Genomic DNA, 15,036 nt, shown 5'->3' with positions numbered 1-15,036 from the left:
GGAACAGGATTGCAGTCACTCCTGGTCAGAATCTGAATCGATAAGGTCATTCTGCAGAGGAGGATGGCGATGGGAAGTAAGTCAAAGAGGTGAGCATCTGTAATTCAGAGTCATGGACTGCGTGTCTGTGTCCCCCTAAATCTAAGTGTTGAGACAATAATCCCCAATGAGTTGGTATTATTGGACTTTGGGAGGTAATTAGGTCATGAGAGTGGAACCCTCTTGCTGGGATATGTGCCCTTATAAGAACAAACATGAGAGAGCTTGCTTCCTCTCCCTCTCCCTCTTCTCTCCACCACCCAAGGATACAAGAAGGCAGCTTTGTGCCAACCAGGAAGCAGATCTCAGTGGACACTGGGTCTGCTGGCACCTTGATCTTGAATTTACCAAGCTCTAGAACTGTGAGAAATGTTTGTTGTTTAAGCCTCTAGTCTATGGAAATTTGATAAAACAGCCCAGACTAAGACACCCAGTAATTGGACAGGTGCACAAGGAGACAACTATAGAGGTGCTGGTGTTATGCCCTGCACCCTAAAAATGTAAGTGTCCTTAGCCAGGCAGTTTGGTGCATGCTGTAATCTCAGTGGCTCGGGAGGCTGAGGCAGGAGGATCATGAGTTCAAAACCAGCCTCAACAACTTGGTGAGGCCCTAAGCAAGTCAGCAAGACCCTGTCTGTATGTAAAATACAGAAAAGGGCTGGGGATGTGGCTCAGTGGTTGAGCACCCCTGGGTTCAATCCCAGGTACAAAAAAAAAAAAAAAGATAGATAGATAGATATGTATTTGGACCCCAGCAATGGGTGTCTGTCATATGTTATTTAATTTGGTGGAAAATGTTACAATTTTTTAAAGACCTTAGAAAACAAGGATCCTGTAATTAAAAGCCCAGTATCAGATTCTGGTCCTTTGTAGGTTGGGAATAATCTGTCTCCTCTTTCATCTCAAGTGGTTAATCTCTCTGTGGCCTTTGGGGCGTGCATGCGCTCCCCGCCCTCTGGTAGGGCTGTGATGATGGGCAGGGGCCTTCCCTGTTGCCTTCATAGCACTCCTTCTCCTCCTTCCTGCTCTTCTCACCCATTGTGCTGTTTCCTGTTTACTTGCTGCGTGGGCTTGCTGGACCATAACCTGATCCTCCAGGGGCAGGTGGCGTGTTTACTGTCGCATCCTCAGGGACAGTGTGCAATGATGTGCAGTTGAGTGACTGACGAATAACTGAAGTGGATCCTTCAGTGGTTTAAGTTCAGTGCTGTGCACATGGTGGGCAGGGGTTGGCTGTGTGAAATCCCCACTTGATGATCGGAATCATTTAGCAGCTGTGACCAACTCAGAGGAGCCGTGTGCCCCTTTCTTGGATTCTGCTAGCCTTCAGCCCCCATCTCACAGTTGGAGAGGAGAGGGGTGATATGCTTTGTGTAAGATGATTTAAATCTCGTCTTAGATCCATCGACATAACTAAAGAATCAGGTTCCCATTAGGCTTGCGCAGGAGCCAAACCTCATACAACCAAATTTCCTGGGCCCCCAGCCCACCCCAGGCCAGTTTTTCACAGGGAAAACCACTTTTCCTGCCTTTCCCAAGTCCAGAAGCCCAGTCCTTGCTTTGCATTGGGTTCAGGTGTCAAGCTTACAGCTCTCACCAGGGCCTCCGTGGGCGCTCATGACAGGCTTCATTTCCTTCTTACCAGCTTCTGGCCTGCCTGTCCCCCTGCCTCAATTCCAAAGAGGACTCACTTCCTTTCCCTCTTCCTTTCTTCCCCTTCTTTCTTTCTTCTCTCATTCTTTCAGTTATTCATTAGGATCTGTTGCCATTTCAAGCCAACCTCCACTTATTCAGTCTATTACTATTATTGGCTCAGCCCTCCAGTCCCATGTGGGAGGCCAAACTCCTTCCCTGAAAAAGCTGCTTTGGTTGGAAACTGGCAGAGCCTGGTGGATGTCTTGAGAACTTCTCTTGGCCATGTCAGATCCTTGAAATCTTAGAGCACAAAACCCTGTGTTCATAGTGGTTAGGATCTGCCTGGAGGGCTTCTGACCTGTGGTACATGGAGACGCTGCAGGATGCAGAGGGAGCTTTGGCTCTACCCAGGCATGACCTGGAGTGAGTGAATTATCCTACTTTTCTGAACCCAGAAATCAAAACAGAATAAATAATACCTTGCAGCAGCATTTTGAGATAATAATCAGGATGATGAGGTAAATTGGTTAAGTTGGCAATGCCCGTGCCTGTATCCTGCTTTGGCCCTTTCCCAACTAGGTGCTCAGTTTTCCCATCCCAATATGTCATCACACTCCCTACTTCCTGCATTCTAGATGTTTAAACAATGCCTGGGGCACAGTGGATGCTGTCCAGGAGTTTTCTGGGTTTAGTTGTGTCTAACAGGTAGAAAGCTCATTATGTTCTATTTCTATTATTTCTCTAACGTCCTTGGATTGTGCAGATTAATGAGATGTGAAACTCCTGCCATGTGATAAGTGCTCAATGGGGATATTGCTTTCTTCTTGACCTTGACCTTGGAGAAGGGATATCTCAGAAAGGAGGCAGTTGACCCTTGCCCAGAGTTCGTATTCATTCGTATAGGAGCTTTGGTGCCCTTCCCACAATATGATCTTGATATTGATGAGCAAGTATATTTAGTTCCTTGACACTGAGCTAAGGCTTCCAGACCCAAACCAAACACATCATAGGTATTTAATTTAGCATACATCTCGGCATTCAGAGGGAAGCTTGGAGGGGACCTGGGAGATCATAACTCTAAACTGCACAATTTTTTTTGGCAGTACTGGAGATTGAACTCAGTGGCACACTACCATGGAACTCTATATCCCCCGCCCTCATCTTACCTTTTTTTTTTTTTTTTTTTTTTTGAGATAGGATATTGCTAAGTTACCAAAGCTGGCCTAGAACTTGTGATCCTCCTGCCTCAGCCTTCTAAGTCTCTGGGATTACAGGTCTACACCACCACACTGGGCAAATGTCCACAATTTATAAGGTGGAAGCAAATCCAGAGATGCTATATGAACTACCTAAGGTCACACAGCTGATCACCAGTAGGTAGAAGCTCACACCTAGACACCTGATGCCCTGTTCCTTCAGTGCTGCCTCACAGAGAGAAAGGCTCCAAAATCCAAGTGCAAATCAAACAATTTAGATAACTCCTAGCCCTCATCTGATAGTTGGATTTATCTTCACCTCACCCAGAGCATAACCCTGGTCATGTTTGGAAAATTCCAGGTGAGAAAAGCAATGACTCAGACTTCCCACTTAAAAGTGTTTGTGGAACTGGATGAGATTCCAACACAGATAGAAAAAGGAAGCCGTTTCCTTCTTGTATTTTCTCAACCATTATGCTTGTCAAAGCCGGTAGACGTTGTCGTCAGTTATATCCCTTTCCAGCTGTGTGTAGAAATCAGGATGCGCATGATGGTTTATTTTATAGTGAATGCATTCCTTTGCTAAGCGTTGAACCCAGAGACATTTTTTACTTAAAAGTTGTTCAGAGGGGCATTTACTGAGGAATGTGGCACGTGGGCCTTGATTTCTGGAAAGTTTGCTCATTTAATACATCTGAAAATTATGAAGAGAATAAGCAGATTATTGGTAAAATCCAAGTGTACCGTGGCTTGGTGCACTTTATTGGAATCTTTTGTTACAGCAAGGAAACAAATGCAAATCGTTCTAGGCAACTGTGCAGAGCCTAGAGGCTCTGTCATGGATTCAGTAGCAAATGCAGAAGAGTTGAACCATTCTTCCTAGGTGCTGGCTGTGTAGTTCTGATCTTACATAACGGAAACAGAAAAATTTAGTTGAAAAGAGTGGGGACTTTCACAAAGAGCTTTGTCTGTGTTTAAAACTGGTCAATTTTAAAGGAATTTTATTTAGGTAAATGGTAGTAGTTTTAGCAAAGAAATCATATTCAAAGGTAAATGCAACCATCTTATAAAATATATAGGAGGGGCTGGGGAAATAGCTCAGCTGGTAGAGTGCTTGCCTCGCAAGCACAAGGCCCTGAGTTCGATCCCCAGTACTGCAAAAAATAAATAAATAAATAAATAAAATATATAGGAAATTATGACCTACTATGGAAGCAGAGGAAAAGAGGAAGTTTGGATGAGATTTTTATTCACTAATAGATTTGATCAGGAAATAGAAATTGGTACTTATCAGTCTCATCTTTTAAGGAGGATAATAACTTTCAGTTTAGAAAGGAAATTATATTGGGGGGTGTGAGATTAGTGCTATATAAATGGACATTTTTTAAATGTTTCCATTATAACTTTCAGTAATATGTGTGAGTTTAAAGCTGAGAGCCGATGTTTAGTTATAACGCAGGGTGTGGATGTCAAAATCTTGACTAAATTTTTACTGTTTTCTTTTATGAGCTCGTTACTGCTGGATTTTTCCATGAATTTGAAACATCTGCACAGTGCTTTGGAAAGATTATTTGTTTAAACTTTATAGACTGAGCTAAAAATAGGTAAACGCTGTTTCTATTTCTGGAATGTCTTCTAAGCTAAAAAGTAAACACACTTACTATACATAATAAACAAAACATTGAGAACAGATGTTTAAATCACACAATATAATAATATAGCTGGTTTTGAAATTCTGAAAGCATTTTTAATGAATTGATTATTATTTTACTTGAAGGGATAAATTTGTGTCATGAAGTACATTTCTGTTTTGGCAATACTTCTGCATGCATGGAGGAAAAAGGCATCTCAGAACTGGTGTGAACTTTATTCTCCAGGAGTTCATTACTGTTTTGTCCTCTCTGGAGTGACCAATTCAATGACTCTCCTTCATTCTGCAGTCTTCCTAGTATTTCTTATTGGGCTGCAGCCAGCTTTTAATTTTGTAAGACTTTTGGATAAATTTAGGGAAGGTGTCTGGAGCCACTAAAAATGTTCTTATTAAATCTGCTTGCTGTTATTCTGGCTAACAAGCAGCTACAATTTAACACACAAAATAAAATATAAAATTAGAGACCTTAATTTAAATGTTACAAAGTACAGGTTGAACATCCCTAATTTGAAAATCCAAAATCTGAACTGCTTCAAAATGGGAAAACTTTTCAATACCAACATGACTCCACAGGTGGAAAATTCCACACCTGACCCATGTGACCAGTCACAGTCGAAATGCAGGTGCTCTAAAAGTATTGTATAAGATTATCTTTCGGCCATATACGTAAGGTACATATGAAACATAAGTGAATTTCATGTTCATACTTGGGTCCCATCCCTAAAATAGCTCATTAAATCTGAAATCCAAAATTCTTCTGGTCTCAAGCATTTTGGATAAAGAATACTCAACCTGTGCAATGTTCTTTAGGTAATTCCCTGAACTTACGGCCTGCCCCCAAATAAGTTCTCACCAAATTTGTCCTTCGATCTCCCCGCCCCCCGCTTTCTCTCTTCTTTATTTACCAATTTATTGAGCAATGTCTGCTTGGAAGTTGATTTTCAAGTACTCAATTCAGGCCACTGGAAGATTCCATTTTAACTGTGGTATGACTTAAAAAGTGAGTTTGAGTGTGTTCTTGAGAGAAAGCCAGGGGTATGGACAGGAAGGGCTGAGGAGGGGGAAAGGAGAAAATGAGGGTCAGAGTCTGAGAAAGCACGGTCCAAGACCTTGGGAGGAATTTCTGAGGGCTAGTGATGCTAATGCACACCAGGTCTCTGCTCAGCTAGAATGATAGGAATTTGCCAGAGAAACTTGGGTGATTCACGGTTTGGCTTATGGAGTGAAAGTAGCAAACAGAATGATCTTGTTGCTAGACATAGCAACTCATAAAAAGGGAGAGGAAAACATCCAGAGATGTCCAGGAGGCCTCCCCATCCTGGAGTTAGTTCTGTCTAACACTTTGATCTTGTTTCTCTTGTCATATTTTGAGTGTTTGTGAAGGCGGCTCTGGACTTGAGGCCCCTGGACTATCATTTCTGTTCTGCTTATTATACCCATCATTACTCCAATAGCAACTGCTGTTACCTCCACCTCCACGGTCACTAAAGCTCACGTTTGCTGAGTACCTAGTAAGTGCCAGCATTCGGGTCAGCGCTTTACGTGTAACATCTCCTTTATTCCATTATGATGAAGACTCAGGGAATTAACGCGCCCAAAGCTGTTCAGCTATTATCACATAGAGAGATTTTTGAAATTGAATATGAATCACATAACACAAAATTGAGGTTTATAGTATGTACACAAAGTTATGCAATCAGCACCACTATCTAATTCCAAAACATTTTCATCACTGCAAAAAGAAACCAGGTACGCATTTGCAGTCTCTCTTCATTTTCCCCCAACTCCAGTCCTAGGCAACCATTAATCTGCTTTCTGTCTCTATAGATTTGCCTACTCTAGATATTTTGTATAAATGGAATGTTACAACATATAGTCTTTTGTGACTAGCTTACTTCAAGTAACAATGTATTCTAGGTTCATCTATGTTGTGGCATGTATCAGTACTTTATTTATATTTTAAAAATTATTATTTATTTTTATGTGGTGCTAAGGATGGAACCCATTGCCTCACACATGCTAGGCAAGCACTCTACCACTGAGCTATAGCCTCAACCCTCATTTATTTTAATAGTTAAATAGTATCCCATTGTTTGCACCTACCCCATATTATTTATCCATTCATCATTTGAAGGACTTTGGATTGTTTCCACTTTATGGTTGTTATTGATCATGCTTCTGTGAACATTCATGCCAAGTTTTTTTTGTTTTCGTGTTTATTTTTTTGGTACTAGGGATTGAACCTGGGAGTGCTTTACCTCTGAGCTACGTCCCCAGACTTTTTTTTTTTTTTTAATTTTGAGACAGGGTCTTGCTAAGTTGCTTAGGCTCTTACTAAGTTCACTAAGTTGATAAGGCTGGTCTCAAACTTTCCAACCTCCTGTCTCAACCTCCCAAGTTGCCTAAATTACAGGCATGCAACACTGCCTGGCTTATAGATAGGTTTTTGCATGGGTATGTTTTCAGTTCACACAGAGGGATTTTCAGTATTGGGTTTTCTATACTTGATATTATCTTTAGCAAAACAACCAAAACCCAAAAACAGAAACTTGTTTTTCTAGAAACAAACTTTTATGCTTATAAGTGATGACTACATACCACCCAACTACCGAACTACCACTTATTAAAATACTCTCACTGTGTAAACTGAGTATCGTGCTACATTCTCCTATGCAGACCTGATTTCCAGAGATGAACAGGAGTACACCAAGTCTGCATTGGTGTAGACTTGGTGTGAAGAAAGCTTTCTGCTTTCTTCCTGGACAGGCTACTCCCTCACCACCACCTGGTGAAGGCCTGGCATCTTCCAGGCAGGAACCCCATTCTTCCTTTGTAACCTGAATTTATGTTGCCTTCTCTGAAGGCACCTTGAAGCCTCACCTTGGTCTTTCCAGGGGCATTTTTCACTTTTCTCTGCCTCAGCTTCCTACTACCATTATGTTCCTTGAGGGCAGATTGATTGATTGATTGATTGATTGATCGGTACCAGGAATTGAACCCAGGGGTGCTTAATCACTGATTCACATCCCCAGTCCTTTTAAATATTTTATTTAGAGACAGGGTCACTGAGTTGCTTAGGCCTTTCTGAGACTGACTTTGAACTTGTGATCCTCCTGCCTCAGCCTCTGGAGCCGCTGGGATTACAGACATGCCTCACGGAGATGGTGAAGGCAGGATTCAGGTCTGTCTGCCTCACCTCTACTAGTATTCCCTGCAGGGACTAGGTGGCTTTCACAGTAGGTGCTAATGAATATTCATATTTGTAAACTGAGTAAATTCCTGGTCAGTTGCCAAGTGGTTCTGATTCACTTGGAACTCAGTTGAATTTCCTCCTTGAGTTATATTACAATGGGTCTATTTTTACTTAGATCTTGTGATGGGGAGGAAGGGGTTGGCCTGGTGAGGTCATGCATTTGTATGTTGTGCCACCTCCCTGACCTCCACTTCTGAGTTGGTGGAGGGCAGCCTGTCTGCCATCGCCTTAGTTCTCAGGTCATTTTGCTGCCCTTGCTTATAAGTCCTCCTAAAAAGAGGAACTTGGACAGGAGAGCTGTGCAGGAGAGAGTGGATTGATTCGGGGGGTATGGTAAGACAGTATGATGCAACCTTCAGTCCTGCACCTGCCTCACTGCCACACCTTTTAAAGTCTGCCCTTAATGTCTTAGGAAAACTGAGGTGGTGAGACATTCAAGCATCCTTTTAAAGTCACTCAGAGGTTAGCAATCCTGGATTTTCTGTAGGGCCACTGTTAAGTTAGAACTCTGCAGTTCCGTTTAAATTGCCTGTTGCTCTCCACAGGGCAATCATATATGCACATATTTTAAAATAAAGAATCTAAAACTATGGAAGTGATTCTTCATAGACTGATACTCGGAATAATTTATTAGAATATATGTAAATATTTATGATATAAATGAATATAATATGTTATATATCATATGTCTGATCCAAATTTTAAGGAGACCCAGAAGTCAACCCCAATAATGACCTCTCTGGCTGAATTTAGTTGATTGACACATTTTGCTTGGCTGGGCAGGGTGTATTAATGATTGAATGTACATTCTCCAACGTGCCACTGTTCTTTCATTCTTTATTGCCTCACATTTGGCCCTCACTCACATATTTGTGTGACCTGCCTGCCCTTTGAGGTCTCTGAGAATTTGACCTTGTCCCAAAGCAGCCAGATCATCTGCTTTGCCTCCCTGCTAACCTACCCTTGCATTATAGATGACTGCTAGACTGTCAGGGCTGGGAACCATCAGTATCTTTGAGCAATGATTATTCTGTTTGTAGAAATTCCCAGTTTTAGCCGCACTGCCTAAAAATCCCTTGGGAGCCGTTAAAAATTTCTGCTGCCTGGTATATACAAAGTCCTTTCATGGGGGAATACACAGTTTCTAGGGGGCGGGGAAGGATACATTTTTCAGATGCTAGGGCAAGTGCTTTTAAGGAAAATTGTTTTATTTAGGTGTCATATCAGTTAGATTATCTGATGTGAACAGTTTCCCCATAATGAAATTCCAGATTGTAACAGAATTTCTTTGTGCGATGTGACTGACAAGGTATATGTTGGCAGTAAATGAAAATAGGAACTTACATGTAGATTTCTCAAAATACTTGGTGTTAAAGTTCCACAAATTACTGTCAAGTCACCCAATGGAAAGACTCCTACTTTCCCAAGAAAGGAATGTTTCTGCCCACTTCTGGATTGGGACAGGAGACCTGGATCTGAGAAAGACCTCTGTGAACCTAAAAGATACATATGCAAACTTCATACAAGTTCAAACTAGGTCAAGCCTCTACCCTGAAGGAGTACTTATGGGGGACTGGATTCAGTTTTCTTTTTCAGTACTGGGCATTGAACCCAGGAGCTCATGCATGCTAGGCAAACACTCTGCCACTGAACTACCTGCCCAGCTCTGGTTCTAGAATTAAACAATGCCACCTTCACGTCTCTATTTCACCTGTATGCACACATTCCTGTTGTAACTGTTACATTCAGAATTTGATCAGACATTATTATTTTTTTTTTGAAAGAAATGTAGTTTTTCCTTCTCCTAAATTTAGTGTAATCTCTCTTTTGTGCCTTCCCTCCCTGTGATGGCAGAAAACTTAACTCAATAAATTCCAGGTACTTCAAACTTCTTTAGCCAATTCTGGGGACTTCTTACTCTCTCCCCAGAGTTGTCTAGGGTCTGGGAATTTTTGGAGAGCTCAGTTTGGGGGCTGGTTTAATGGCATATGATAATGTTTGTCATGGGTTCAGCTTGTGAAGTCTGGTTCTTGCTGCCCAGTCCATTCATGTCCAGACTCTCCAGGTCTCTCTCTAGCTTAGCTGGTTCATACCATCCCAAAGGGTTGTTGGTCAATAATCTATTAGTATTATTTTTTAAGACTAATGTCAATAAATCCCACATATTAGTGTTTTTCAAACTCTAATGTGCAACTTGTCCTCAGGTTTGTCTAGGAAAAAACAAACTGCCTGTCTGTCCTCTGCTTTCACACCAAAATCAACACAGGAGACTGACATGGCCTCAAAAGGTGTGGGGCCTTCTCCTCACCAGCAAGCAAGCAGTCATTTCTGCAGCAATGGACCCCAGCTGGGTGTCATCTATTCCAATTCAGTTCTTACACTATCCACCTGAAGAAAAGTGTCAGATCCCACAGGTTGGGGGTTCTGTCCCAAAGGCTGCCCCCTCTACCACATTAGATGCCCATTTTGAAGTCTCAGGTTATTTTCCCCTGTGCTTCCGGCTCATCTGCTATAACTCAGGGTTCTCACAACTCCCTCCTCAGGTTTAATTTGCTTTTGTGACTCACAGAACTTTGGGAAACACATTTACTGGTTTATTATGAAAGATATGACAAAGGATACAGATGAAGGGATGCCCAGGATGAGGTGCGGAAGGAGAATGGAGCTCCCATGCCCTTGCAGGGTGTGCCACCTCCAGAAACCTCCATAGGTTCTACTATCCAGAAGCTCCCTGGATGCTGTCATTTTGGGTTTTGTGAAGGCCGCATTGCATAGGCACGACTGCCAATAGATCTGGGGCCAGGGACATAAGGAACCCAGCAAGGCCTGTCAGTTTCAGTATTAATCTTGACCTCTCTGTGCCCCATTCTTTTCTTCAGGGTATGGGGGCAGGCCCCCTCTGGAATGAGGAGGATCTTATGACCGGCTACTGGGCAAAGGGTAGGCCATTAAGATAATGGCCAACTCCAAGACAGGTGGAGGAAGATTAGCATTTTTATGGTTATAACCTGCTTTGGGGAAAACAAATTCTAGTTTCCTTTCCTTCCTTGTTTGGCTCCCTCCTTCCCTCCCCTTCCCTTCCCCTCCCTCCCCTTCCCTTCCCCTCCCTCCCTCCCCTTCCCTTCCCCTCCCTCCCTCCCCTTCCCTTCCCCTCCCTCCCCTTCCCTTCCCCTCCCTCCCCTTCCCTTCCCCTCCCTCCCTCCCTCCCTCCCTTCCTTCCTTCCTTCCTTCCTTCCTTCCTTCCCTCCCTCCCTCCCTCCCTCCCTCCCTGAACCAGAGCCTCACACATGATAGGCAAGACTGTATCACCTGCATACATACCCAGTCCCTACATGCCCCACCCCTCTTTTTTTGGTACTGGGGATTGAACCAGTGCTTTACCACTGAGCCACATCCCTAGATCTTTTAAATTTTATTTTGAGAGAGGGCCTTGCTAATTGCTCATGCTGGTCTCAAATTGTGATCCTCCTGCTTCAGTCTCCTAAGTTGCTGGGATTACAAGCATGCCCCACCATGCCCTGTGAGAAATTCTAGTTTCTATGGCCAACTTTGGGGAGGGAGTTATGGACAAAAACCAAAAAAGTGTATCATAATGCCATAATGGGAATCATGGAAAGATGAAAAGTCCTGAATCAGAAGGTCTGCATTAGGGCAGGGGCTGAGACTCAGCATTTCCATCAAATTACCAGCTGATGTGGTAGCTGTTGGTCCATGGGCCACACCTTGAGTAGTAAGGTGGTAGAGGCCAGAAGTGTTCTCACTTTAATGATGCTCTTAGCCTTCATGTCTTCTGTTTGCTTGAGAAAGTGATGTGGTAATAGGAGATCTGCCTAAATGACTTCAAACACTCCCCTTCTCCACCTCTTAGTGATCTTTAGGGAGCATTGCTGCTTAAAAGAATGAACTGCCCTTCCTTAAGATGCTCCTAAGGCCCCTTTCAGTTACTCAGAGCCTTTGTTGGGATATCACTTTGGACTTTCCCCATGCTTTTATGGTTTGTTTTGTTCCTATACCTACCGGAAGAAGAGAAAAAGGATGACTCTTACCCCCATGATCCTCCCCTTTGATATTCATGCCCTTGTGTAATCTCCCCAATGTGGAACAGAGTTATTTGTACTTCCAAGGAATAGAACACAGCACAGTGCTGGGATGTCACTTTTGAATAATTTATAAAATGGCTGACTTCTTTTTTGGACATGTGCTCTCTTTTGAGAGAGCTAAATAGCCTTTGGCGGGGACCACAAAATGCTGAGACCCTGGGTCTAACCACCCCTGGGGACCTAAATCCTATCACCAGGTGAACTGGCTTGGGATTTTTTCCTTTAGTCCCACCCATCCTGAGAGGACTGCAGCCACAGCTAACAGCTTGACTGACACAGGCATCAAGCCAAGATGCCACCAGATTTCTGACCCACATAAATTATTATAATACGGGTTTCGGTTTGGGGGTAACACACTTGTTAAACTCAGAAGCCATTTATTTAGGGAACATTAAAATCTTACTGGTCCATCCTGAGGATAATGCACACAATATAACAATAGGAGAAGAGAAGCAGAAATCTTGGGTTCCTTGGCCAGAGGGCCTGAAAAGGAGCTCAGGGAGTAGCTCAGCCTGACGCATGCATCACTCATCAGCTCATAGACCTTTGGACTTTCTTTTTTTTTTTTTTTTCTTCCTCAGCGTGGGACTCAGGAGTGTCTGGGTTTGAAACTCAGCTCAACCTTTGTAGCCATAAACTGACCACCTCGTCTCATCATCTAGCCTTGGGGAAGAAAACTGATGCAACCTAGCTTTCTCAGGTTGCTGCAACCTCCGGCTTGGCAGGAGCTGAAGGCTCTGCCTCTGCCCCATTTCAAGTCTCAGTAGCAGTTTTACGACTCCAAGAAAACCACCTCTGATTACATAAAGGTATTAGGCGCTGGGGAAACACTGGCGCTTTTGTTACCAGCAATCCCGAGCGCCCAGAAAGAAACGCTTTGGGGGTGGGGGGAACCCCTGGAAAGTTGGGCGGGCTTTGCGTTCGCTCCCAATTCTTGAGTTTTTATTAAAAAATCAAACCCCAGAGAGAAAGGAATTTCAGATTTCTGAAAGTTGTACGAAGTCGCCCAGAGTCTTGGCAACCCGCACCTCCAAACACCGGGGTTTCGACACAGCCGGGGCAGCCAGGAGGAGCTCGACCCTCGCGCTTCCCAACTTCCCGCCGCGAGCCGGGCTGGGTGGGCGGGGTGAGGGCGGGGTCGGCGCGCTCCCTCCCGCCCCCTCCCCAGGCGCCCCCTCCCCCGCGCTGTCCCCTCCCACTTCCCTTTCTCGGCCCGGCGGGCGCGACCTCACGGGCAGTGACGAGCGGGGAGGAGCCCGCCACCCTCGCCGCCGCCTCTGAGGGGAGGATGCCCGGGCCCCGGCGCGCCCCGAGCCCGCCCCCGGCTGCCCGCGGGCCCACGGGCCGGCGGCCGGAGTAAGCGGGAGCCGGCGGGCGAGGAGCCGCCGCCCGGCCCGCGATGTCACCATTGTTCAGCTGGGTGGCCAAGGTAGGCGGCGTCGGGGCAGCGGCTGGTCGGCGCCCGTTACCGGAGCGGACCGCCCTGCGGCGCCCGCGTCCCGGCCGGCCTGGTCCGGCGTAGGCTCGGCGCGGCCGCCGGCGGCGGGGGGCGCTGCGCAGCTCGTTTCCCCGCACTTTCATTCATTAGTCTGGGTCCCCGCGGGGCGCGCGGGCCAGGTGGCGTCGCGCCCATTTCCCAGGTGCGGCGTGCGAGGCGGGACGCCGGGGCCCGACGCCGCCGCCCTCGGCGCGGGGCTGTGCGCGGCCGGCCGCGGGGAGGTCGGCTGCCTGCAGGCTGAACCCGGAGCGCCCGGCGGCCTCCGCCTTCGGGGTTCAGCCCGCGGTCGGGGGCAAGTGCTGCGGGCTGAGTTTGAAGCGTAGCTTTTTGCTTTCTGTTCTGTAATTTTTATTTCTAGAACATTAGTGCTTTCAGAACCCCCGAGGGTTACAAACGGGCAAATTCCACCCCTGCTGGAATAAAGGCGCTGGCGTAGACTTCTAGGGCTCCCACCAGCTGGGGAGAACACAGAAGTTTTGTTATACGCTCCTGTAACACCAGGTGTTTGAGTGTTTTGATTTCTAATCCCTGGCAGCCTTTTGAGACCTGCTGGTCAGTCGGGCGCCCTCCTCCCACCCCGGGACCCCCTGAGCTGGCCCCTCGGCTTCTCTTGCCTTCTGTGTGTGGCAGGTGAGGAACAAGCTCATATTGAGAGAACCCGTTAGCCATGCTCTGACCTTAGCAAATAATAATTAGGTGGTTATAGCACTAGTTATGATGTGAGACTTTTACGGTGTTATTTCCTAATTACATTTTTATGAATACCTGTTTGTGAGCAGATGTGGCTTCTGCTATTATTTAAGTGATAAGAAAATGGAGACAGAAATTAGATAGCACTAGGTATTAGGCACCGTGTAGTGACATACCATCTCTGAATCCTCACTAGAAACAGCTGGTAGTGAGACGAGATAACTTTCAAAAAAGTTTGGAGCCACTATAATTTTGTACTGAAGAATAAATTGATAATATCCACATTTTCTTATGTGAAGATTAACCTTTAATAAATAATGCTAAATTTTGAAAATGGTGTGTAGTATAAAATGTAATTCAGATTGTGATTGTATTTTACTTACTCATACCTTCTTGAGAATTTGGGTCTTTTATATTGTGTTGCTGTACATTGTTGAACTGTAAGTCCAAAGGGGGAGAAAATTGAAACTGAGTTCTGGAGCTGGGGTTGTGGCTCAGTGGCATGTGTGCCTGGCATGTGTGACGCCCTGGGTTTGGTCCTCAGCACCGCATATTTATATAAAAATACATAAATAATAAAGGACCATGGACAACTAACAAAAATACTTAAAAAAACCTGACTTGTTTTAATTAAAAATCAGTAAGGAGTAAATTTTAAAGAACTTGTTGCTAGTCCTGTTTTTAAATTTTATTTACTTTTCCATAGCATAATTAATAAGCTTCTGTGCATTATAGGAGTGAGATGGACTTCTGTTTACGTCACTGCAGAGGGACAGTGAAAATACCAACCAAAGCCATATTTTTAAAAACATCAAGACCTTAAGATTGTTATCCTCCTCCAACTGGCAGTGCTTTTGAAGAGTTCATGTGAATGAATTGTATGCTGACAGCTGATTTGGATTCTGAATCAGCTTATTCCAAAGTTGTTATTTAAATGACAGAACAACAGCAGAAAGAACCTATTAAATGTTTTT

General features: G+C 44.6%; 1 protein-coding gene across 7 annotated transcripts in view; it reads left to right on the top strand.

Moving 5' to 3' along the window:
* Positions 1–15,036, top strand: part of TBC1D1 (TBC1 domain family member 1) — a 227,580-nt gene that overhangs the window by 70,700 nt on the left and 141,844 nt on the right. The window contains exon 1 of one of the 7 annotated variants that reach the window (XM_079152795.1): positions 13,131–13,303. The exons of 5 other annotated variants lie outside the window; for them this stretch is intronic. In XM_079152795.1, the coding sequence (XP_079008921.1) occupies positions 13,274–13,303 (30 nt within the window). In that variant the 5' untranslated portion in view covers positions 13,131–13,273. Of the gene's footprint in view, positions 1–13,130; positions 13,304–15,036 lie in introns of those variants that run through there. One more of the 7 variants, XM_079152796.1, reaches the window with a different exon arrangement.

Source organism: Sciurus vulgaris (genome assembly GCF_902686455.1).
Source record: "Sciurus vulgaris genome assembly, chromosome: 9".
Lineage (NCBI taxonomy): Eukaryota > Metazoa > Chordata > Mammalia > Rodentia > Sciuridae > Sciurus > Sciurus vulgaris.
Note: the sequence above shows the minus strand (reverse complement) of the source record. Positions and strands in the feature narration are given on the sequence as shown.